This window comes from Sparus aurata, chromosome 9 (assembly GCF_900880675.1).
Source record: "Sparus aurata chromosome 9, fSpaAur1.1, whole genome shotgun sequence".
NCBI classification, from domain to species: Eukaryota; Metazoa; Chordata; class Actinopteri; order Spariformes; family Sparidae; genus Sparus; species Sparus aurata.
Genome location: NC_044195.1, coordinates 12652744 through 12677681, shown reverse-complemented (window position 1 = coordinate 12677681; position 24938 = coordinate 12652744). Strand labels below are relative to the sequence as shown.

General features: G+C 42.1%; 1 protein-coding gene across 10 annotated transcripts in view; it reads left to right on the top strand.

Annotated features, from left to right (window-relative positions):
* dachd (dachshund d) overlaps nucleotides 1–22204 on the top strand; it is a 100249-nt gene extending 78045 nt beyond the window's left edge. For 7 of the 10 annotated variants that reach the window (XM_030428991.1, XM_030428989.1, XM_030428993.1 and 4 more), the window contains 5 exons: nucleotides 9268–9413; nucleotides 13007–13154; nucleotides 13781–13975; nucleotides 16423–16491; nucleotides 20548–22204. In XM_030428991.1, coding sequence (XP_030284851.1) covers nucleotides 9268–9413; nucleotides 13007–13154; nucleotides 13781–13975; nucleotides 16423–16491; nucleotides 20548–20585 — 596 coding nt within the window. In that variant the 3' untranslated portion in view covers nucleotides 20586–22204. The remainder of the gene's footprint in view (nucleotides 1–9267; nucleotides 9414–13006; nucleotides 13155–13780; nucleotides 13976–16422; nucleotides 16492–20547) is intronic. The other 3 variants (XM_030428997.1, XM_030428995.1, XM_030428999.1) reach the window with 1 other exon arrangement.
* Nucleotides 22205–24938: the final 2734 nt, after the last annotated feature.

Sequence of the window (24938 nt, the reverse complement as noted above, 5' to 3'; positions counted from 1 at the left end):
CAAATCGTTGATGCATCGAGCACCCCGTGTGACCACAATGGGCGAAGTCGATTTGCCACGCCTTTTTCTTTGTCGGGATGCGGCCTAGATGTCCAGTTGATGTGCTCAGGGCTGCTGCACTGTCTGCAGTCCCAGTTTACCGTCTGAATGATGAAGTGGAGCAGGTACCAGTGTCACAGTCTATTACGTACAGCTGCTTTGGGCAAGGACCTGTGGACGCTGATGGACTCATGTAGAGAGGAGGATATGGTTTGAAAAAAAAAAAAAAAAGAAGAAAAGATGAAAAAGACAAAAAAGTGATTTTGAGCCTTTGTAGTCTCTGTGCTGCTCCTTCTTTGCATAAGCATTTGCAACGATAAAAAGGAAGTTTGAGGACTTGGGGTCAGGCAAAAGTTTGGGCATCAGTTTCCCCGCGCGCTTTCCGCGGCGTAAATATTTCACTGACATTGATGGTATCTCCGTACAGTATCATTAAAAGTTGGATATGTTCGGTGTAAGCTCCTTCTCTTCATCTTCCTGACTTTAATGCATAGTGTTTTGTTCAGTCCTCCCGATGTCCTTGGCGTTGCGAGCTTCAAACACATGCTGACTACCTGACTTTCCCTAAGTCAGGAGGCAAGATCATTAGCCATCACAACCCTGAAATGTGACTTGGCAGACAATAATGCTTTATGATCAAACAACTTGTCAGTGCGTCCTGTTGAAATGAAAGAGTGCAAAAAAATAATTCAATAGAGGATCAATCAAATTTTCCCCGGCCCATGTGAGAGAGATTGCTGATGGTGCAGAGAGGGGCTATTCCTCGAGGACACGGGAGTTCATTTGGATATTTGTTCTCCCCCTCATGAATGTTCCATTGCGTGACACCATCTCCTGCTAATCACATTTCACTGAAAAGGGGGGATGCTTTTAGGGACGTTGAAAAGAGAGAGGTTCTTTTTAATCTTTGAAATGCCTCAAAAGTGACAGAATGCTTTCTCCTGCCAAGACGTGAGCCTCGGATGGGGAGATAAATATGCTGTGGTCAGCTAAGTGTATCTAGTGAGCAGAGAGGCAAATTTAATAATGCATTATCATTCACTGGCGAAGGTGAAATCTCCCTGTCCATCAGAAGGCTGAGGCCTGTTTCATGTTACCCTTCACTGCAAATGAACAAGTGCTTTACTCAGCCATACCAGAGATGCACAGTAGGCACCGGTGGCTCTACTATATACGCTGCTCCGGACTGTCAGGAAAACAGGTCCGTAATCAAAGCAATCATCTCCCCGGTCTCGACTGGAGACGTTAATGATCAGAGTCCTTATTCCGGATACAACTGTTTGGAACAATAACCTTCCTTTTTTTGTTCTCCCTCTGTCGGAGCACAAGGTGCGTTTTACATATCTGAGCATCTGCTGTTATGCAGATTGCGGCAACGTATTTACACGAATGCCCTTGGACAACGGCGTTAAACAATTATGAAGATTATGTACAATGCGGGAAATTTGCGATTCAAAACAATTCGTATCTTCGCCGTGGCAACTGTTGCGGACAGATAAGGTTGACCCTGAATATGTATTTCTGTACTTTTGGAGACATTCTGCGGGGTTGTTTGTATAATTTAATATTTACATGTAAACAGTAATTAAGTGATGCTACCGACATGCCAGGGCCAGGCTCTGCCAAGGTAAACAGCAGCCCTAGTAGTTTGCCACAGTCCATCATGTTTACAGACTTGCAGAGCAGAGTGCTGTTTGTGTGCTCTTCCTTGGCAAAGCCCATAAAACACAACCAATTGGACGGCGAGCGTCGAACACAGTCACTCTTATCGTCTGGCAGTCTACTCGCTGACTTGAGGACATTGTGAGTCAAACCTTTAAATTTTCACTCTGCGATAATTACGCCGCTATACTTGAGCTTTTATATCCTTTCACTGAGAAAGTAAATCATTCCTAATAAAGAGCGGAAGAATAGTGGGCGGAGGGAAAAGTGCTTGAGGACTAATTCTCTTCACTCCCTCCCTCTCTGCTCTCTATTCTGCTTTTTGAAAGCCTTTCTCTGAGTATTCCAGTCACCTTGACTTTGCAGCTGCAGCCTTATAGTCTGTTGCTTATCCTGCCTAACCCCAGCCTGTCAATTAGGTGTTTAAAAATTAATCTCTTTAACTGGAAATACCATGCCAGCTTTCTTCCGTCTGTAAATGAAGTGTTATTAATTCACACAGCGCAAAGCCAGTGTTATGAATAATGTTATCAAAACAGATTTCCACACGTTTAACACGTCGCTCCTATTAAAACCCCTTAAGTATTTTTATAACTGTGAAACCGGGACTACTAATGGATTTGCATCCATTTTTGAGCTTCCACAGCAGGCAGCCATAGAGCAAGTGCTCCTAAGCCAGGCCTTTTAAAGTTTACATTTCCCATTTCCTCTTTTGTTCTTTCATCTTCATTTAAAAGCAGCTCAGTATATCCAGTCTGGATTAGCGCCAGCCGTCGCCGACACTCGTTCGGCAGGCAACAGAACGGCGTTGCCTCTCCCTGTAGGATTGCAATGCCAGGCAATGACACCAATGTGTCTCCCTGCACCCCCCGCCTCCCCTCCCCTCCCCTCCCAAACCCAGAGAAGCTCTGATGTAGCAGCAGGCTATCTGGCCAACCACACCAAGCTAATACTTGTTCCATTAAAACCTAGTGATTACGGGGGGATTTCCTCTCTGTTTGTTTGTTTGAATGCTTAATTATCAATATGTAATTGGCATGTGTATTGTGATGTCGGGTGCATATTCGGTGGCATATTTTACCGGAATGCACATTGCTATCGGGTAGAAACAGGACTCCCCAGTCACTGTCTAAGTTAAGCTGCATGAGAAGTTGCTCTAATGAATTAATAAATGCTAAACAAAGGAGAACTAAACAAAGAGTGGAGAAATAAATGGCTCGATGATTAGTGGGTCAGAGAGATTAGTGGGGTATACAGTACAAATGATCCCCCTCTGAAATGGGGAATGATTCGGGCAAAATACCCAATCAATAGTTTAGGCCAATTTAATCTCTGGGATTCTTCTGTCAATAACTGGACCCGGTCGACGGAGGTCAATATGCAAAGACAATCTAAACACCTTCAAAGTGCCTCACCTTAATGTCCTTCCCTCAGTATTATCTTCCTGACAGTATGGGCCTCACAGTCAATAGGTGAATTACAGAAATCTATTCAAGTCATTTTCTTTTCTGAGCCACAAGTTTATTTTCGCTCCTCCAACCCGAGCCTTACAGCCCCCCCCACCCACCCACCTACCCACACCTAGACTAAAAAGCCGAAGGTCGTGGATTTACTCCGATCCCTGACCTTTAATCACCTTGCCCCGTTTCAATGTCGACCGCTCTAACCGCGATCGTCTGTCTACAAAATGCCATTTTGTCTCCACTGCTGTTCGCTTTAAGAGCTCATTTGAAGGTGTGCGCTGGCAGAAACAAAAGTCCTGTATGCTTTTATGCAGTCATCACAGTCAGCCAAGCCTGTAATCCTCAGAGGTCCGATAATGACATAGCCCCTGCATTTATTACATGGAGGAGAGGAGAGAGGGAAAACGCTGACTTTGAACAAATGAACACTCTGACCTTTATGCAATAAATATGACATGGGCCGCATAAAAAGACAAGATATCTTCCTCCTGAATGGAAGTCAACACGATTCTGCTCCCCTGCCTCTTGCTCTCTCTGTTTCCATTTCTCTTCCCCCCTCTCTCTCTTTCTCTCTCTCTCTCTCTCTCTCTCTCGTTTTTTCTCCCCCTCCCACTTTTTTTCCGGCTAACAGTTAAACAAATGATGAAATCAATGTTAATTGTTTTGCGCCATAATATTGTAATCTATGCTCCAAAAGCACCATTTGTAGTTCATAATTTCCCTCTGCCGTGGCAGTGTTGTATGAATGTACTTTGCAGCGTATTACGGACAGTCGTTTGTCAGTATTCTAATCGTCATGCGTGATTAGATTCATGAAATTTAATCACAAATGGGTGTTTTCTTAGCAGTGAAAAGCGGTGAAAATATTCCTAATCACGCCAGCAGACGACAGATTTAACAGACAGAATCGGCCTTTCACTCCGTCTTTTGTGATCTTGGTGGGATCCCAATTGAGCATCGCGATTGTCTCCTTTTGTCACCTCAGACCGCCTCTCTGACAGTAAAGGATTTATGGTTATTTCCTGCATGCAGCCTGTCCATCTGTGGCTCTATCTTCATATGGCCTTGAGAATACGATTCAATTTATTAAGGCAAAGCAATGGACTCATTACTTTAAAAAGGTGGCAAGAGAGGGAGTGAGAGAGAGGGAGAAGTGACACACTGAATTGGTTATTAATGGAAAGGCACAGCCATAGGGCAGTTGAAATTTAATGATATCCTACAAGAAAATATGAGGGTGTCACTCTCCAAAAAGTCATGCTAAATGTCAACATTTTAAGGTCCTGGCGCTAATTTTATGCCTGTGCACAGTAATGTTTTGGAGAGCATTTAGGAAACACGGCCCAGTGGCCAGCCTGATTATCCCGCTCACCTTCTCTCCTCTCTCCAAATGGGTTTGTGCAGCAAGCGATTTCATCTCTAAGTGAAGGGAACATTAGGGAGGGGAGAAAAGAGAGAGCGATAGAGGAAAACACGCGGTTTGATTTTCATGCTGTGATAAGAGAGTGGGAGCCAAATGTTACCTGTTAATCTAGCCCAAACCGACCGGGGCTCTTGACTTTGTCCCCCAGCAGGGATGGGGCAAACACTCATTTTCCTCTCTCCGTGATGAAAAGGAAATTAGCTTAAATGTGATGAGGGCACATTAGTGTGTGCGCCGCGCGTGTGCCTAATGAGTGTGTGCGGTGTCTGAGAGGGTTTGTTTGCATCGAGTGCGTGCGCGTGTGTTTTCTCTCTTCCCCCCGCTCAGTGTATACAAGGCATTATGCACACATGTGGACAACATATGCAAGCGATAGTCATTCTGAAGGAATTTGTCTTATATGGAACATCACAAGCGTTCTCGCAGTATGTCCTGCAGGCTCTTATTTAGCTGAAGAGAAATGTGGCTGCAAGTCAATATAACCCTCCAGCGGTCGGATGTACCAACCAGGGGCTGTGACTAATGATTATTTTTTATTATCCATTAATCCGTTCAATCATTTTCTCAATCAATCAATTAGTTGTCTTTTCTGGTATACGTCAGAAAATGGTAAAAAAAAAAAATGTTGATCTGTATTTTCCAAAGCCAAAAATGACGTCCTCAAATGTCTGGTTTAGTCCGCAACTAAAAAACGGTTAATGGAGTTATCATTGCAGCTCAAGTACTTGTGTAAATATTCTTAACAGATGAATTTGTAGCCTTTGTAAGCAATTAAAATATATCACAATATATATATCTCACAATTTAGAAAACAAGAGACTTATAAAGACATCTACAGTTATTAAAAATAAGCCTGTGATATGCTGTAGCAGCTGTTTAAAACTATCACGGTTATTTCTGAATGTATTTCGCCTCAAAGACCCTCCAGAGTGCAGACATCGTTTGCAAGATAAGCTCAGGCTCATGTTTTTTTAAAGTGCTCAAATTGCATGCAACCACTTTTTTTTTCTTTTTTTTTTGCTCAGCTCTGCATCGCTGCATGCGCACCAGAAGACAGATATTTCCCCTGACAAGATTTTCCCTTTAAGTGCAGGTGGAATAATGCTGCGTTAGCTGCTAATGGCTGTCCGAGAGGTCATAACTACTCCATTTGAAGGAGGCCGGTTTCTCCGCAGCCCGGCAGGGTCAGATCAAATGTAATTGTGCCGCGGAAAAAGCAGCGCCTTTGCTTTGTGTTGGCTGCGCTGACAACCTCCAGGTTTAGCATTCACTTCTCCTGCTGGGAGGAACACAGGTTTGCAAGGACAAAGGCTTCACCTGTCAATATATCACACTGACTGGCCAGCCAAATGTACCTCTGCTCTCCCTCTCTCTTACCCCCTCTCTGCTCTATCCCTCTTCCTCTCTGTCAGTCTTTCATTCTCTGCACACCCATTCTATTCCAGCCTCCTCTTCCTCCGACTCTGCCTCACCTATCTATCCATCCATCCATCTTCTGTCTTCAACCATCTATCTCTCGGTCCTGGCATCTTTCTCGTCCTCTTTCTCTCTCTCTCTCTCCCTCTCTCCCTCTCTCTCTGTCTTTGTGCGTCTTTTCTGTATCTTCCCCTCTCCTCCCCGCTTGCACTGCCTCGGTGTGAGGACTCAGCTGAAATGTCCTGAGGGACCCAGTTTCAAACACAGGAACTAGAAACATATGGCACATTTTCAACTCCCAAGGTCAATTACAGCTATTTATCCAGAGATTGCAGCTAAATTTCCCAAGGTTTCTTCTAGATTTACCACAGATTGCAATGTGTGTCTGTCACATTTTAAATCAGGCCACTTTCCACTGCTTCTCCCCGCTCGCTGTGACTTTCCGTCAAATATTTCAAAGGCTTTCAAGTGGGTTTTAGACATGTTTTATCTCTGGTTATCATGTGCCCCATCTTTTTTTGCCTCAACTTTGCTAGGTCCAAGTGCCGCTTGCAACACAAATCTAATAACATGTAAATTGGAGATAAGCCCAGATCCCTCCAAGTGATATTTTTTACATTCATAGTTTGTCAAGTCAATTCCTGGGCCCCTGTTTTAGCAGCACAACACATGAGGAGTGAGAAAATTAACTGGATAGGTGATTCATCATTGCTAGCACACTGTCAAGGACTCCCTCTGCAGCTATTGAGAGCAGGGTGGAGGAGGAGGACGGAGAGAGGGGGGGGCGTTGTTTTAAATTATGGCATTTCATTCAGAATGCATTGTATTTACAGCGTCCCATTTTTATTTGTGGCTCCTATTATCCGCCGAAACAGTTGTGCATGAAATGTTATTTGTGACAGGGGTGACCCGCGAGTGTTTTTCCACACAGTATTTCATAGTCAGGGGGCGGTGGGGGACGGTGGGGGTGGGGGGGCCTAACTGTACCTTTACCGTACGGTAAGCACAAGAGGCTGTCACAGCTGCTGTTGGCAGCCTTGCTAGTGGAGAAATATCACCTGGAAACAGAGTACTCCATTCCACCGGCCCCCATCACTCCAACGCCTGTCGCTGTAATTAAGTTGAAGTCAATGATTCTGGAGCGATGGTGAGAAATAAACATGCAAACACATGCCAGCATTTGCAGCCAGGAACAGAGAAAGGGGGGGTGTGGGGGGGGGGGGGGGGGGCAATAACATTAGAAGCACGGAAACCACAGATCTAGATCGTGTTCGGCTGGAATTTACATTTGAGTTTCATTAAGCCACTTTTGATTGTATTGATTAAATTAGTCACTTATTAGCTTCCCCGCTCCTTTCTTTGAAAACGCCTGTATTTATGCATCGCTCCTGGTGGAAATGTTATCTGACAAGGGGTGCTGTACGGTAGTTGGAGTCTGTCGAACAAAACACGCTGTTTGCTTTTCCCAGAGCATGACAGGTTGTTTCCCCTGCAACAAAGCCATCAAATATTCCGTGTGATCCAACATTGTGTTGGAGGGGAGGCCTGCTGAGTGGGAAGCCGGAGTTTGTTAAAGCAATGATTTATGATTAATGCCAACACTAAATAAGGGACAAAGTGCCTACAGTACAAATCAATTACAAAGCTACAACAGCAGACCTTTCCCCGAGGTCTACTAACGTCTCTAGTTGTTATGGTGATTTTATTGGAGGTGGGTGATGCAAGCATATAATGCATGCAATACATCTATATCAACCTGAGCTGGAGCCAACTGTAATGCTTTTGATCTTTGATTAGTTATTTTATTGAGATAAAATGGGACTTTCATGTTGTGCCACTGTATAAGGAGAGTACGTTTTTACATCTCCACCCAGACGCCCACCTCAAAATGCAGACAGGACTGCAGCGAACAAAACAAATTACCACAGGAGTGGCTTCTTAAAAGTAGGCAATTCATTATTTTTATGAAGTCAAATTATAAACAAATTTTAATCCATTAGGCAACCATCCATTCTAATTAATCAACAGGAGTGAACTCCATCTGAAAGAGGAGAAAGGTTGTTTACTCTCTCCACGGACCAGCGGTGCATATTTCACCATCTTCCCCTCTCAGAGAGGAAAAAAAGGGTTCTTCAAATTACAAACCTAAACTGTGAATCCTAACACTCGACTTTTGGCGCAGAGATGTTTCCAGGGCATTTGCAGATGCTTGAAATAATCTCCAATGTTTTTGCTCAATCTGCTCTGAGGATGGGTGAAATAAATACTTTAAACTAATTAATGTAAGACCAGCTGTTCCCAGCACTTGGCTGGCGTTGGTGAATATTGATGGGAGGGAGAGGCAGGGCTGTTCAGCTCCACTCGCTGTTTGTACAAGATTCAGCCTGCCACATAAACAGATATGAATACTGGATGAGAGCAGAGAGGTGCTGTGCACAACACAGCCAGGGTTCCACATTACAAATAAAACTTTTTTCCCCCCTTTCATTAAATTAACAATTAAACAGCTGATGGTGCAGACTTCCTGCCGAGACCTTTTTAGACTGGATGCGTTTCATAAACTCGCTCTCTGCAAGATGGTAGCACTTACAAATTGTTGGCTTCATAAAAGCTCGCTGGACAAAAACATGTGTCAGATCTGATGGGGCAACAAACGGCAGTGTCTGACATACTGTTTTAGTTTGACCAGGCTGTATCTGTGTCTGCCGGTCTGCCTCCTGCTTTCCCTCCCTCCCCTCCTCTGCTCCTCTTCCCTCCTCTGAGGCCTGGTGGAGAGGCTGGACAGCAGATGGCAGGGCCCTACCCCTCCGCCAGTGATGAATGGAGGATGATGTCATCTTAGGTTTGACAGGCACCCGTGCGTGCATACACAAAGGAAGCCCGAGCCTCTGGGGTCGAACTGCGTGCCTGCTCCTGATTTTGGAGTCCACATGACATCTCTTAAATGGGGGAAGCTGGATTTATGTCCTGGTTGATATTGTTTAACCCCACACTCAGGCCTTGAGATGAAACAATACAAAGGAATCTCCAAGGGACCAGTCAGTCAGTCCACTAAATTTCTGCGAGGAGGGGGGCAAAGCCAGGATTGGCTACTGGAGATCAATACGGACCAGGTCATTGCTGATGGTCAATTCAAGTCAGGGTCGATACGTGTCAGCATCGCCAAAAACTACTCACATATTCTACCACTTAGTGTGCTTTGCAAGTTTCACAAATAATGTTCTTCAGATGACTAATCAATCTCCAATGTTATTTTCTTTGCAGAGGACAACTCAATGTGCACCCCAACAGCAAGAGATAGCTACGAGAGGTTGTCATTTGCCGGGCAGGCTCTGCCCCCTGGCTTCCCCTCACCATTCCTCTTCCCAGACGGCTTGTCGTCAATAGAGACTCTCCTCACCAACATACAGGTAACGTCCACTGACACAGTTGTGCCCTCATAACAACACAGAGTTGACTGACTTGGCGCATCTTGCATCCGGTGTACTTACCCACTCCGGTAACTCCTCGTATGCCTGCTAGTACTCAACATGCCAGTCTCTGAGTATTCCTACAATAGATGAACCATCAGTAGGTGGAGGTATCCTCTCTTACCAAGCTCCGTCTCTTTGGAATATTTTTTGATTTTTGAAATATGTTATAGAGAAAATTAAGATAATCAAACAATGTGTCTGATACAGTGTATTTGTTTTTATGACACGGCTCTTCTTAATGCCTTCCCAACGTTTGGCGGTCAGTTATTTTCATATAATTGACCGCTGCTAAGCATATTTGACCGTCGTCAAGGAAATGGGGCGTTTTTGCCTCTGATTCACGTATTTCGTAGCACTCCGCGCTCTAAAATCTTTGCTCCGCAAGCAGTCCGGTATCTTACCACCCCAGCGTCTTCGGTCACGAAGCGACGTCAGCTGATCTTTAGTCTACTTCATATCGGAAAAAACATACTCTTAGGCCACTAGTATGGATGAGTTTCACATTAACTTTAATATTTTTGGAAAATACGGTGATTTCAACTCTTGGCAAAAGGCTGAGTTGTCGTCACCGGTCAAGAAATGAAAAAGAGAGGAAAGCAGCGAAGAGGGAGAAGCGAAACAGCGTCGGTTTAGCGAACTATATTTCTCTGCTGACAAACACTATGAACAGACACACTGTGTTAAGTTTTTTTTTCTCGTGTTGGCAAAAAAACGTGGGATAATGTATAGAATGGTGGTCACTATCGGGAAAATAAGAACGGCGGTCATTATCGGGAAAATAAGTCCCGACTTATTTTCCCGATAATGACCGCCGTTCTATACATTATCCCTTGCTTAATACCCCCTGAAGGCCACCAAAGTTCTAAATTCTTTCCATTGTCACTATTTTGAGAACATATTGTTGATATACCTTAGATCAAGACTGTAGGACTTTTGTTCAAAGAGCTTACACCGTATTTACACCCAGTAGTGATTCATTCTTGCATTAGATGAGAGCTTTGAGTTCAGGTTGAAGAATTAGGCAGACAGATTATATGACTCACACAATAGAGACCTCCCAACAGACAGGTTTTCTCCATCATGGAAAGTCTTCCATTGATCTACTGTGGCATTCTTTTCCAAACATTACCCAAGTAGGGCAGGACAGTTTGTTCTTGACCTTGGAGACAGTGCTTTGACCGTATCTCAAAGTAAGGTCCACTAACTGCTGTAGCTCTTTTCCAAATTGTTAAACCGTTCCTGCCCTTGACAGTTGAACAAAGCTATCCGTTGCAAAAGACCTTCGTCGAAGAGACGCTTTTGAAATCTCCAAATAAAGCTAGCAGGATGAGTTTTTGTCTTAACTTAACCTAGTAGTAATAGTTCCCTCAACTAACGGCACCGTCCAATAGCATCTGTTTTCTCAATAATGCTTGAGGACAGTAAAATGATATATTAAAGAAAACTAAGGTGTTTTTCTTCATTGTATTTTTTCCAGATCTTTGCAAATGTAATAACTCAAGGTGAATCTTAAATTTCGCAGTTAAAAGTCATTTTCATGATGCGCACTGTACCGAAGCTCATTATTAGTCAATAAATGTGGCTTTCGTCCACATCGTCCTTTCCAACAGCGTTAACATTAGCATTTGGACTGCAGAGAGACCAATCTGTAAATCTGCATACCTTAACAATACCCATCTAGTCAGAGTGCCGTTTAGGCTTCAGCTCAAACACCCTCAGTCAGAAAGATGAATGTATTTGCCTTGTGTCTGAGTGTAATGATGTGTGCACACTGCTGCCCTTCTCATTGCACTTGTACCGTTGGCATCAGAGTCCTGCCTCTCCTTTGGCTCCGCGTGGTAATTAGAAAGCCACGAGTAAAACCCGTCGCGAGCTCCCAAACACTCCACTAAGTCATCTTTGATAATGATCTTCGCCTTGAATATTTATATACAAATCAACAAAATGAAACCAAGCAGAAAATTAAGATAAAGCAACTTAGAATAAATTGGGGTCAGAAGAATCAACAATTAGTAAGATATAGCCCAGTGCATTTGATATAATTGCGTGTGGACGGGGAATAATTGTGAGGAAAATGACTGCGTCGCTGCTGTGCGGCTTTTCTACGTGAGCGCGGTGTCTTTCGGTCCGAAGGCTGTCAGGGGTGTGTTTGGAATGGCAGTGATGTAATTGATACGTGACGAGATACTTGTCATTCATATGATTCGTCTCTCTTCTGATTGAGGTGCTTGAAACTGTGCCACAGAGACTAATTCTGTGTGTTTATACCAATCCAGTTACAGTCATCAGCTGTGTGGGTAAATGGGAAAGATGCCAGAGAAGTATAGAAAGAAACTCTATAGAGTAAAGATGCTCACCCCGCCCATAAACCTTTTACCATCCACTCAATAGACCAGGAGGTGAGGCTCCATCTTAACCTTTCCTTTCCCCCCCTAACTAGCTGCGGTTACATGGACAGTAATTCTTAAATCCGACTGTTTACATGGCCGCAAATTAAATTGATCTAATACATTTAATCACAGTATAATTATTTCATGATATAACAGAAGGAGAGGAAGAATAAAACTTTTTTTTTTCTTTTACGCCACCTGTTAACACAGTTTTCAAGATGGACCCACATCGTGTCCCAGGAACAATATTTGTGTTTCTGGTTCGGTGGATTCCAGCTTCATTAGTCTTTTCAAAGGCTTTCCACAATCCGTCAGTCTTGATAAACCCCAACAAAAAAAGTTGTGTCAGCCTCAGACCAGTTCTGTTTCTGTTCCTCCCAGGAGCAGCATCACTTAATGTTCCACACATGTGACATCTGCTTGTCTGCTGAAGCTTGTACATGGTTATAAGGGGCAGATTTTTTATTTATGAACGGATTATCAAAGGTTTACACCACCTCTCTCCATCTGATTGAAAATCCATTGATATCGGGGCAGATCGGATCAGTTTCATCTAATTAAGGTGGATGCACGAGGCTTTTTTATTCTGATTGGCCTGTTATTACAATTACCGGTGGAATGTTATGGTCCTGTCTCTATTAAACCAGCTCTCTGGTTCACTTCAAATGTCTCTGAAGTGCAATGTCTATCTTTACTTGTATTTCACGACTTTGACCAAAAGGGGTCAGACGTGCCCAGCACTCTCACATCATCATGCATTATATTAAAAGGAACGATTACTCCAAAAACTCCTAAGCGCTAAATCCACGTTCATGTTTCTAGATCTTGTGGGAGCTTTGGAGCTGCTAAGAGATAAAGACATCTTCACAGATAAAAGGCCCCGCAAAGGTGGTAATACGCCTGAAAGGAATCATGTCGCAGCAGTCAGCTTTTGGCCCTGTGTTCTGCTTCGCTACTGTGGGCAGCTGCACAAAGAGCTGCCGTGACACACTTTCAGTGTGGTTTGCTGTCACTTCATCTTGAAGCTCTTAAATAGCCCACATCACTCTCTCTTTCCCCGCTCCCCGCTCTCCCCTTCTTCTGTACATCTCTGTGTGTATATACTCATATGTGTGTGTGTGTGTGTGTGTGTGTGCGCAGGGCCTGCTCAAAGTGGCGATTGACAACGCGCGGGCTCAGGAGAAGCAGGTGCAGCTGGAGAAGACAGAGCTGAAGATGGAGCTGTTCAGAGAGAGGGAGCTCAGGGAGACTCTGGAGAAGCAGCTCGCCATGGAGCAGAAGAACAGAGGTACTGCCTGACGACTGCCTGGCACTGAATCCTCCCATCAGCCCTGTGTGTGTGTGTGTGTGTGTGTGTGTTCGGGCATGCAGAAATGTGTGTGTTTTTGTAGAATTCACGGGCAGACGTTGCCTGATAGCACCTGAATGTTCGTACACACTTCCGCATGTACGCTTAATGCTTCTTATTGCATCCGTGACATAAGCTGCTTCCTCGCTTACACATGCGGTGATGGGCTCAGCGCTGGTTTTTTTCCCGCTCTCAGTCAGTTAACGTAATTGGTAATACACACCAACTTGGCGAAATTCACTCTCCCGCTCATGTTAAATGCAGCAGCTTCATACGCTAACTGTGTCGTTTATGTTAAATGAGAGAAATTCATGAAAAATATCCCAATAAATTTTTCAATTTGCTTTAATTCCCTCCAGCAGTTTGTTAAGTCACAGCCAATATTTTCTTTTATTAAGGGAGATCTTCATATATTTTAAAATATTAAATTTTAATTGATTTCCCCGTTTTCTTATATTACAGTGCGCTATTCTTAAAAGACGGGGTTATTATCTCAGTAATCACAGTTCAGTCTAAAATACGGTGATGCTAATTGTCACTGTGGTCCCTCCCCCCCCCCATCCCAGCAATCATTCAGAAGCGTCTGAAGAAGGAGAAGAAGGCCAAGAGGAAACTCCAAGAGGCTCTGGAGTACGAATCCAAGAGGAGAGAGCAGGTCGAGCAGACTCTGAAGCAGCCCTCGCCCTCTGACAGCATGCGCTCGCTCAACGGTCAGACGCTCCACAGTGACACACGGTTACTGTACATTTCACATCTAACAGGTTCAGACATTTAGTGTGGATTTCTAATGGGACAAATGTGGGGAAAATGTCAGTGTGTGATAGGGAGCTGCAACTATTAGTTGGTTAGTCTATTAGTCAATCAAAAGAAAACGAGTCACAAACTATTTTGTCAAAACAATTGATCGTTTCAGGTGTTACATTTTGAAGACACACTTGCTTGTTCCAGCTTCTTAAATGTGAGGATTTGCTGCTTTTCCTTGTTATTTCTGACGGTAAACGAAGAGTCTTTGAGTTTTGGACTGCTGGTCCGACAAAAGACGCAGTGTGAAGACGTCACTCCGGGCTCTGGAAATTGTTATATGCTTTTTTTCACACTCTTTGTTAAACATTTTCAAGACTAAACGATTATTTGATTAATCATCAGATTAATTGATAATGAAAATAATGATTAGTCGCAGCCATGGTCAGATAGGACTTTTCAGGAAATTAAAGTTACCTGAGCCAAATATCTTGAAGGCACAGATGGCTCTTCCCCTAGATTCATGATTATTCCATAAGAATACTAATAATATAACTCACATCGCAGCTAGTATCTCACCATGATCTTCAAATATATAGCATCAAAAAATTCCTCAAGATACTCTGTCTTCTATAAAGTGCAACTCTTCAGCTGTTAAAATGTACGATTGCATTCCGTTCTTATATACAGTTTTCCAACCTGTGCAGGTAATGACACATTTTGATAAAGATTCAAATAAATGCTCATTACACTCCTAAGGTCACATCTTCATCTTCGCCTTGTTTTGTCCAAAAACAGTCCAAATCCCCCAAAATGTCCAGTTAGCAATGATAGAAAACAGAGCAGGAGGAGCAAGAGAGTGAGAGAGAGTTGTCATGTTCATTTTAAAAAATGACCAAATGTTTCCACTGTACACAAAGCCCATCCCATCCCGAGTTAGATCATGTTATCCATGTTTGCAGGGCACCTCAATGACGGGTGGAGGTGTAAAGTTACTAACCACTGATAGCACTGAACTCAAACACAGTCCTTGTTCATTTCTTTTATCTGGCCGGAGCCGCTGCCTTGCAGAGTTTAGGTGTCGCATACAAAACATGCTGCGCTCATAAAATATGATTAACTGTCAGAGTTTAAACCAGTCAGAAAATGTCATTTTAATATGTCAGTGAGTAATGCAGATTTATTTTTTTTCATACGTGAAATCTGTCAGATCAAATGTGCATGTGGAGTGATTGATCACGAGATGGCTGGTGGAGTCTGCCACTTTCGGTACACAGCGCGGAGTTATAAGACCGGTTACAAAATGACTGTTAATATTTAACATGAATACAATTTCAGCGTTGACACTGTGGCGCATTTTACCACACACGCACCTTTTTTTAAGCAAACCATTGAGTGCAAGGTCACGTTTAACAGATCATTATTCCAAAGTGTTAAATCACAAATTTAAATATCTTTTTTACTCACCCCTGATAAAAAGCACACAGAGAAGCAAACAGAGCTGCAACTAAACATTATATTCATTACAGATTAATGAGGCTGGACTATATGGCCTTAATATTTGTATGCTATCTCAGGATAGGCTATAAATATATCTAAATATTCTGAAATCTCCTAATGCAATTTATAAATACTAGAACTGAGCAACAAAATCAAATACCAGGATATTTTGGGCCAGTACCTATATATTGGAACAGTATTGTTGGGATGATTATCGGCACTTCCACAAAATATTAAAACAATCAGATTTATCATAAATAATCAGTGATGTGGATATAATGATGAGTTGGTCAAGACACATACAACAGTCTGGTAAGTTCAGAAAATGACATCACTTCACTATAACACAGCATTTAAATTATTCGAGGAGACTTATGCCATGTCAGTCTTAGACGATGTATAGCGTCATATCATGATACGGATTTAATATCAGTTATTTTCCCAGCCATGTTGATTATCCGTAGACTATTTTCACGATAAAATGATTGATCGTTTAGTTTGCAAAACGTCAAAAAGACATTGTGAAAACTGCTCATTAAAATTTTTCAGAGCCTAAAGTGACGTCTCCAGATTGCTTCGTTTGTCCAACCAACAGTCCACACCCAGGGACGCTTCATTTTACTGCCATAACTGACAAAGAAAAGCAACCAATCTTTACCTTCCTTAACCTTTTACGATTATGGAACCAGACGACGTGTGACATGTTTGCGTAAAAAAAAAAAAAAAAAGACAGATGAATTGCTTTTTTTTGTTGTTGTTGTTTTGTTTGTTTTTTTTATCAACACATCGATTAATCGTTGCAGCTCTGAAGCACAGTTCATCCAGCGCACGCGGGCGCTTCCATGCCGGGGCAGATACGGCTCGAAGGCTTAGCCCTCTTGTTTTGAATGAACGATGCTGTGAAGCTGGCATGGTGATAGGTGGATGTCAGAGATGTTTAACGGCGGTGATCCCTCTCTTCTCCCAGACTCTCTGACCCCTGAGATGGAGAGTGACCGCAGCAGTGGAAGAACAGATGCTGAAAGGACAATACAAGGTACAGGGGCTCAGATGAGACAATAAATCTCTCTCTCTTTCTCTGGCTCTCACTCTTGCTCTCTTTCTCCCTCTGCCCCCCTTCTACCCCCACCCTGCTTCCTCTCTCTCTCTCTCTCTCTCTCTCTCCCTCACACACACACACACGCTTCAGTTTATGAACATTAGTGTTTCTGTGCCTGCTGTTCGGGCATACAGCTCACCATCTGGGCCACAGCACTAGGTCAAGATCATTGGTTTTCGGCCGAAATAATATTGTTCTTTTACCTGACTTTTAGTGGCTGCGATGCTTTTAGGAAACGGATCTTTGTCGCGACGAAACTCCGCACAATGCGGCAGATGCGAAAGTGAAACAGCCGAGCCGGGGACGGTATGAAAGAAGCGGTTTTGTTTACAGCTCAGGAAGCATTAATGAGTCGTAAAACCACAAAAAAGCAGTGGAATCCCCCCTTTGATAGTAATAAACGGGGCAAATCAATCCATTTTATGAATAAGCCTTGTACATTTTTAATGGTTTGTTTGTTTGTTAGCCTTGGGGGTGCAGTATGTGTTTGGGGAAGGGCGCTCCGGCGATAACCTCTGTAGACTGTCTGCTATCTGTGTTTACCCAGATACAAGACACCTTGCAGAGGTTGACTATCCTCATTATTACTCGAAACGTCTTTCCTCTAATACGCCTCAGCTGCGTCTGCTCAGAACCGCCCTTATCAGTGGGAGAGGTCCCAATTTATCCGGAGAGAGAGAGAGAGAGAGAGAGAGAGAGAGATGGAAAAAAAAAAAAAAATGCTCCGTGTAATTTGATGTGGAGAAAGTGGAAAATATTCATCTTTGCATGCGAGAATAAGTTGGCTCCCTTTTTTAACTCCTTAATGTTTGATTAGTCTACTTGAACTGATATTTTGTGAAAGGGCAAAAAGAGAGAGAATGTACTGAGAGAAATGATGACTCCTCCTTAATTAAATGTCATTCAGTCACTGCGGGGATCTGAAACGGTTTGATGTCCAAAAAAAGGAAATCCATATGTCATCATTTAAACACGAAGATAACTTCCAGATACAGCGCAATTATAGCCCCCTATTTCATACCAAATTAGTATATTTAGCCACTTTAATTTCTTTACACTCGTGTGAAGAGCTCGGCCCTTTTTGTAGTCTAATCGTATTAAATTAAATGTGTTAGAGCTCTGCACTTACAGTGACAGCAGCCATTGTCCCACGTAAATGTATAGTCTGGTGTTAAATGAAAACGACTTTTTTTCTTTTTAGCGTGTCTTTTTTCTTTCTTTTTTTTTTAAACTAATCGCTGTTAGAATCAGTGTGATGCGTGCAATTTCTCTCGATCACTCCGATCATTGCCTCAAAGAGCGGTGTGAAGGAGGGAGGCTGAATAACAGGCTGCATTTTGTGTTTTTTGTTCAATTAGAGAAGCATTTGTCTGCCACCCATGTCTCCTCTGCTCTACTCCGCGAGCCTCGCTGTATAATTAACCTCGAATGGCAAAAAATGATGTTGATAAATTACACAAGCAGAAGGGGGAAAAAACAAGCCTATCACTCGCATGAAAGCCGAGAGAAATGTGTGGGTACATTCTCAACTCCGAACTGAGGGAAGCCAATGGAGGAGGAGAGAGGGAAGGAGAGAGGGAGAGAGAGGGGGAGAGAGGGGAGAGAAAGAAAAAAAAAATAATGAGGGCATAATTTTAGAGAACTAATTATTTCTATTTGTCTTTTGTCACACTTCTCTAATTCTGCGATATTAACACAGTCTGTGTTTATTAATTGCTTTTACAGTGTTTTGAATCGGGTCCAAGAGGGAACGCGGCTCTTTTCACAGGCAGGCGAGCTACTGGGACTAGTACCTCGCCAGTACTGCCTGGCAACGGTGCGCGCGCGAATATCTTCCCCCAGTATCTCCTCTGGTTCCCTGCCGCTTCCCACTCGATGTGTTCGGCAAGTTTACACGACCCTGTGCGCAGAGATAAAGTTCTTTGTTGCAAGATTAAACATCAAAACAGTTAAAGTGAAATTAAAATTAAATGAATGAATGTCACTGAAGCAAAAAAGACTGTAATTAATGGATCCCTTAATTGTCTTCATAAAATATTTGCATGGGCATAATTTGCATAATTTACATGTATTAATTAATCTTTCAAAGGAATTTTATGCTGAGAGAAGCCAAAAATTCCCTTTGTTTTATTTAGCATCTAATGAAATATTTATTCTCTTTAATGAACTTTTCATCTTGATTTGAATATAAAAATACTAAAGTTTTAACATATTTTAATGAGCCGCTCGTTCATAGAACAATGTGTCAGGACGTCACAGATTGTCCCAGTCACATATGTGAAGCAGATGTTTCGACATTTGCTCCAATATTTGAAGAGCGGAGATTTCCTCATCAGACCTTCAGTCCTTCGCGGCGATCCGATCTATTGGAAGCAAAAAAGCGCCTCCACGTCTTACCCTCCTCTCGACGACGTACGATATGTCATCATCCGTCATAGAACCAAATTGGCTTCGTTTTCATTAACGCCCCTATAAACTGCTCCGACTGTGAATCTGGACGGGCAGGCAGGTAGACAGACTGTGAAGTGAGCATGTGATGTTTCATCTGCTCGTGCGTGGGTGTGTGTGTGTGTGTGTGTGTGTGTGTGTGTATCAACTTGTGCGTCCTGCCTCACACTCCTGGCGCTCTCCGGCCCCGGCCCCCCTCCCCGGCTGTCTGCGCTGCGTAGCGCTGCATTCATGCTGTAATGACTTTTACACAGAACTCGCTGGTTGTTGCTTGAATAGAGGCAGCCAGAGTGCAATGCCTTTGAGACCTACGGCAGTGCCGGGTAATTAGCCTGTGTGTTTGTACGCCACCCAGCCCTCCCCCCCCTTCCAACACACACATACTGTAAACACACACACACACACACACAACAAGCCTTTGTTGTCTCCACTCTCCATGCATGGAAGTACATAAAACACAGGCTAGGAGGGAGAGCAGTAATTGATAGAATATTGATAATTTAATGAGTGCAGATTTTGAATTCAGCTAAATAAGGACAAAAGTTTTTAATTATAGAAAAATACAACCTGATGCTCAAAGTCCCAGCAGAGGTGAATACACCTTCTAGACATTGTAACTACGTCTCTGTGCACACGGAGTCAACTGTGTCTCTGATGTCCTGCGCCGCTTGTGTCATGTCCGACAACTTGCGCTGCTAAACGTCTTTGTGCGCGTTCCTCTTTAACGTTGAATTATTTAGATGCCCTGCCATAGAGAGGTGTGCTTTCTTAAAGGCATTACTGTAGCATTCTCCCCGGCAGAGAGGAACCGCGAAGGTAATAAACGTCAAACATGCTCCTGAGCTGTGCCTAACAGATGCTTTTACCAGCTCAGCGTCGGAGCAGCACTGCTCGCTCAGGCGAACGCCTCAGACAAGAGCGTTTCGCTGGAAATGGACAAAGCTCGTTAGGTTGGAGGTGTCTAGAGATAAGGCGGCGGAGGGATGTCTGCCGTTTTCAATAAACACTATTTCCATGCAGGGGAAATGTCACTTTAGAGAGCACAACATCATGAGTGCAGTATTATGTTCGAACAAGCGTATCAGTAGAGATGTCTTAAACACATGTGGCATACAATTCTCATGCCCGGAGTGTGTTATCATAGCTGCTTTTACAGTGTTGCTAATAAAATATGCATGTGACTGTGTAATTATATTGATATGTACTGACTGGTGTAGTGTATGATCTTAAATACACAGCTGAAAGTATGTTGGTTGGTCTTTATTTTCTTTCTACCTGACACCATCAGGATTCTCCAATGAATGATATATATTTGTTGCATGTGATGAAGTAAATGATTTTTAATCACATTTGTCATGGTTGCTATCCTAATCTCACCCTTAAATCGGTTTCTGAATCCATAGTAACACTGCTGAAATTGGAAGACTAGAGGGCAACATTTTGAAGTTAGCGTTTCATCAACGATCACATCCTGAATAGTGCATTTGCGTCAGCAGGATGTTAGCTGTTGGCTAATTCTCGGCTCCTGTGTGTCCTCTGTTGCAGATGGAAGACTGTTCCTGAAAACCACAGTGATGTACTGATAAGGCCGCGAGGAGCTGGAGGAAATAAAAAATAAAGAAATTCTGACAAAAAAAAAGAAGAAAAAAAAAGAGAGAAGGAAAAAAAGAAAAACCCATGAAGATTCTCAAGAGCCCTTATCCAGGCTGATTTAGTAGAGGAAAGAGGTCAAGCTGCTTGTAGGAGTTCAGTGGAAATGCTGTGGTCACCCCCAAATGCTGGAGGAGATTGTGTCTGAATGTAGAGTAAGAAGAGGCCGACATTAAATAGTTTGATGAGGCAGGTTTTGACGTAGCGAGTTGGCCAGCGTGAAGGATAAACACATATATTGAGCACAGTAAAAATGTACCCGTGGTACACTGTTGGTAATAACTCATAAATTCTCAGCACTGAAGATTTTTATACTGTATCTCAGCCAGCGAGAAAGCTTCGAAAAACGAAATCCGACTGAAGTTTTGTTTTGTATTTCAAATTGAATTTTAAGACGCTAAAAAGAAAAAAAAAAAAAAAAAACGTGGAAGATGAATGCTGTGGAGAGAAAAAAAAAAAAGTGAATCGATCCACGTGTTCATCGAAAAAGAGAAGACTGATGTTTGATTCTCATGTTTTCTAAATTAGATGACAAATACAATCAAGTTTCCTTTTTACCATTGTTGTATATACAAGATCTGATGATAATGATAGGAAAAACTCACTCTATCGAGCCCGAGTGGATTGATAAGGTATGTGTATATAACGTTAAGAGGTATTGTGTATGCAGTAGAGCTATTAGGCAAACAATACCACCATTTATATAAACCTACAGTTTTTGTTTTTTGTTCTATTTCTGAGCCATCATTCTTTCCTATAGCTGCCATTTTTTTGGTGAGAAAGCATGCAGGCATGTAAATGTTTGTCCTGGAATTATGATATTTAATAAAATCCTATATTGTGCTGAACAAATACTAGGGTTGACTCACTCAAGCCCAGATGATTTTGAAAACATAATTATCAAACATTTCACTTTCAAAAATGAAGACTTTTGCTGTCAATAGTACTGTAATCTTTGTAACAGAGGTAATATTTCTTGGAATTTACTGTACATTTTTTTGTCATGAGACACACTCGAAGTCAGCACCTCTCAATGCTTTTTTTAAGAAAAGAAAAAAAAAAAAGGATCCAGACCAGTAACGATCAGCTCGAAAAACAACTTTTTTGAAAAACTGAATGCCATTTAACTACATTTGCTCAAATCCCCGTTGAACCCTACGCAAAAACACACTTTTCTTTTCTTTTTCGAGTGTTTCATGATATCCTGAAAGAAAAAGAAAGAAAGAAAAAAAAAAAGCTCATAATAAGTTATGATTTTCCTTGTTTCCTTTCCCCCGAAGACTTTTGAATTTCGGTGCTGAGAAACACCTGTGTATATTCTCTAGACATACGCTGATGTCAGTCCTTTAACTGCAAAACAGTTTAGACCTTATGTGTTACAATCAGAAGGCGGAGGAGGAAGAGGAGAAGTGTCCCATGTTCACAATGTGTTTGTTCTTTATGTTCTCAATGGAGTGTCTAGGTCTGTTGTCACTGATAACTTATATAGCTTCTCGAATCATCTCTTCATTGTACTTCAAGTTCAAAATAAAGTTAACATGTTGATGATAAACCCTGTGAGTTGTCTGTTTCAACACACACGCCCTGTGCACGTCTGATTGATCTGACTCTGTGTCAGCTGTGTACGAGCTCATTGTTATGAATCGTTTCACCACTTTTGAGAACTTCAGCCCTCTTCAACTCATTTTGATGTATTATTGATGACATACAAACACTTCATCACTAATCTATGGTGAATTTATAGTTAAATAAACTTTGATTTATAGGTATTTGACGTTCATCGATCAATCAGATGCTTGATAAACCAGTCTTTAAGACTTTATAATACATTGTAAATGTCTGAAAAACACTGTAGTTCATCTATATACATTATTTGGATGGCCGTTATAAAGTTTTAGCTGATGTTTAAAAACTTTTACAACTCATTAGTAAATGGTTTATAAAGCATTTAAATGTTTAGTGACAGTCAAACAAATGTTAACTGAGATACCCGCAGCTAAAAAGATAACCATTGTTTCTAAAATGTTTAATGACTTTTGAACAGCTGAGGAGTTTCTCAGGTTTTTTAGTGACATGGCACATGTCTTGTTTGGGCATGATTACGACATCACGTTCTGCAGCACTGATTCATCAGGTAAAGCCCACACAGCGTCTTCCTCCGGGTCAAAGGGCAACGGTTGTAGCCAATCTACTTTTGTTGTTCGTGTTCAGTGGATAATATATTTCTCTTAAAGACTGCACTTTTGCTTCACTCTCTTCTGTTATGACTTAAAACACCCAGCATATTGATTATATTGATTTTTTTCTTTCACTGAAAAAGACCCAAGATAATATGATAATAAATAGCTGTAAGTTGCTTGGGAAAGGTCACATGTAGACCAACGAAATCATATACGGTAGAAGTCTCAAACGTCCAAGTACATCTTTTTAAACAAAGCTTTGACTGCCATTTTTTTTAATCATTATTATTCTGGTAAATTCAACTGTTCTCAGATAAAACAAATGTAAATTGGGGCCTTTAAATGAGCCTGACAGTCGAGTTTCTCATGAATCCAATGATGTATGACACAGTCCCAGAATAGAGAAAAATGAAATAAATACAGGAGAGTCAGGTGCCTCCAGATCTTTGAGGGTTAATTAACCTGACTGATCATTTATTAATAATGGATATATTAAGATGTTTTGAGTAAAAAGAAACATGTTAACTGATGTGTGGGGGAAAAAAGGGGATATTGGTCTTCACTTTGTAAAGCAGATAAACAAAAATAACATGAGAATATCTTGTGTGTGTTTTCCTCTCTTTTCACCGAGTGTGAAAGCGAGTGTGTGTTTTATTTATTTATTTATTTATTTATTTTAAAGCGTAGGCTCATCCTAGATCAGCTATGTTAATGAGGGTGTGACCGAGCTCGCCGTAGATAAATTAATTCATGTACACTTCCACGTGTACGCCACTAATTCACAGTATATCACCATCAAATAAACAAGACCCCTTTAACCAGCCGTACGTGCTGCGGGGTCGTGCATCATAATATCCGCTCTATATAGCACTTAAGCTTCGGGGGGAAGTTGTTAAAAAAAAATCTGAAGCTGCATGTGTCAGATTATCCTGTTTTGTAAATGAATTTTGGCCCCTCATACATTTTTCTCTGTGTGTGTTTAATGATGACTTCCGCTGACTGTTTTCTGGAGCGTCATTATTTGTGTTTTTCTCTCGAGACGCAGCACTTATCCACAGGGATCGCTTCATGGCGACTGTAACAGGTACAGCTCTTAAAACACATTATAAGAAGAAAAAAAAAACACACAAAATCGACACGGAGAGACAAATCTCTTTAGTAAGCAATTCTGAGTGAAATGTGTTGACACAGCGCGCTTGGCCCGTGCCCATTCTGCATGCTTTTTAAAGCATGGCCGCAACACAGCCACAGAGATGAATAATTGACTGATTGCTGCATAATTCAATGCTGCATTGTACAAATTCAAGGCCTGAAATATTTCAAGCTTTTCTTCTTTCTTTCTTTCTTTCTTTCTTTCTTTTTTTTTTTTTAACATTAAAAATGAGGTTAAAGTTTCAATCAACCTTGAAAGAACAATATGACACACAATGGGCAATCAATCATGAAGCCGTGCTTCTCGTCGAGTTCAGACTCTCAAAAACTTGAGCCCGCTCTGGAGTGAAAGAAACTCTGACATCACGTCCACTTTATCCATTTAATGACTCAATCGCTCCTTCCTCTTTGCGGCAGTGAAAGACCCACTCCGCTCGCCTCCAATGAGCTTGTGAGATGTGGGCTGTTTGCAGCTATTACTCAGATATTCTGCTTATTTCTCCATCTGATGCCTTTTTTCCCCCCTTGCACTGGCGTCTGAGAGGCCCCGCAGCTACATGTTTCATATCACTGCACATTTTGTAATAAATTCAATTCGGTACAAATATGACCATGAGGCACGGAGACTTTAAATACCAAATGTGCATTATAGCTGTGTTGTTACATTTCACTTCACTGTAGTGTGGAGAGCACTGCGCCGGTTGCATATTCAAAGCGCTCAGAGCCGCGTGAGCCGTGTGTTTTATCTCCTCGGCTTGACGCTGAGATGTGCTCATGGAGACATCATCCAGACGTGATCATTCCGCATGATCCTGCCTCTTATTTTGCTGCTTGCCTTACGTCACATTGCACAATTTGTTGTTGTTTTTTGTTTGCGCTTGCTTGACCGGCTGAAGAAACATCCCAACACTGTTGACAGAATTATTTTTATGCGCTATGCAGGATACTAAGGTT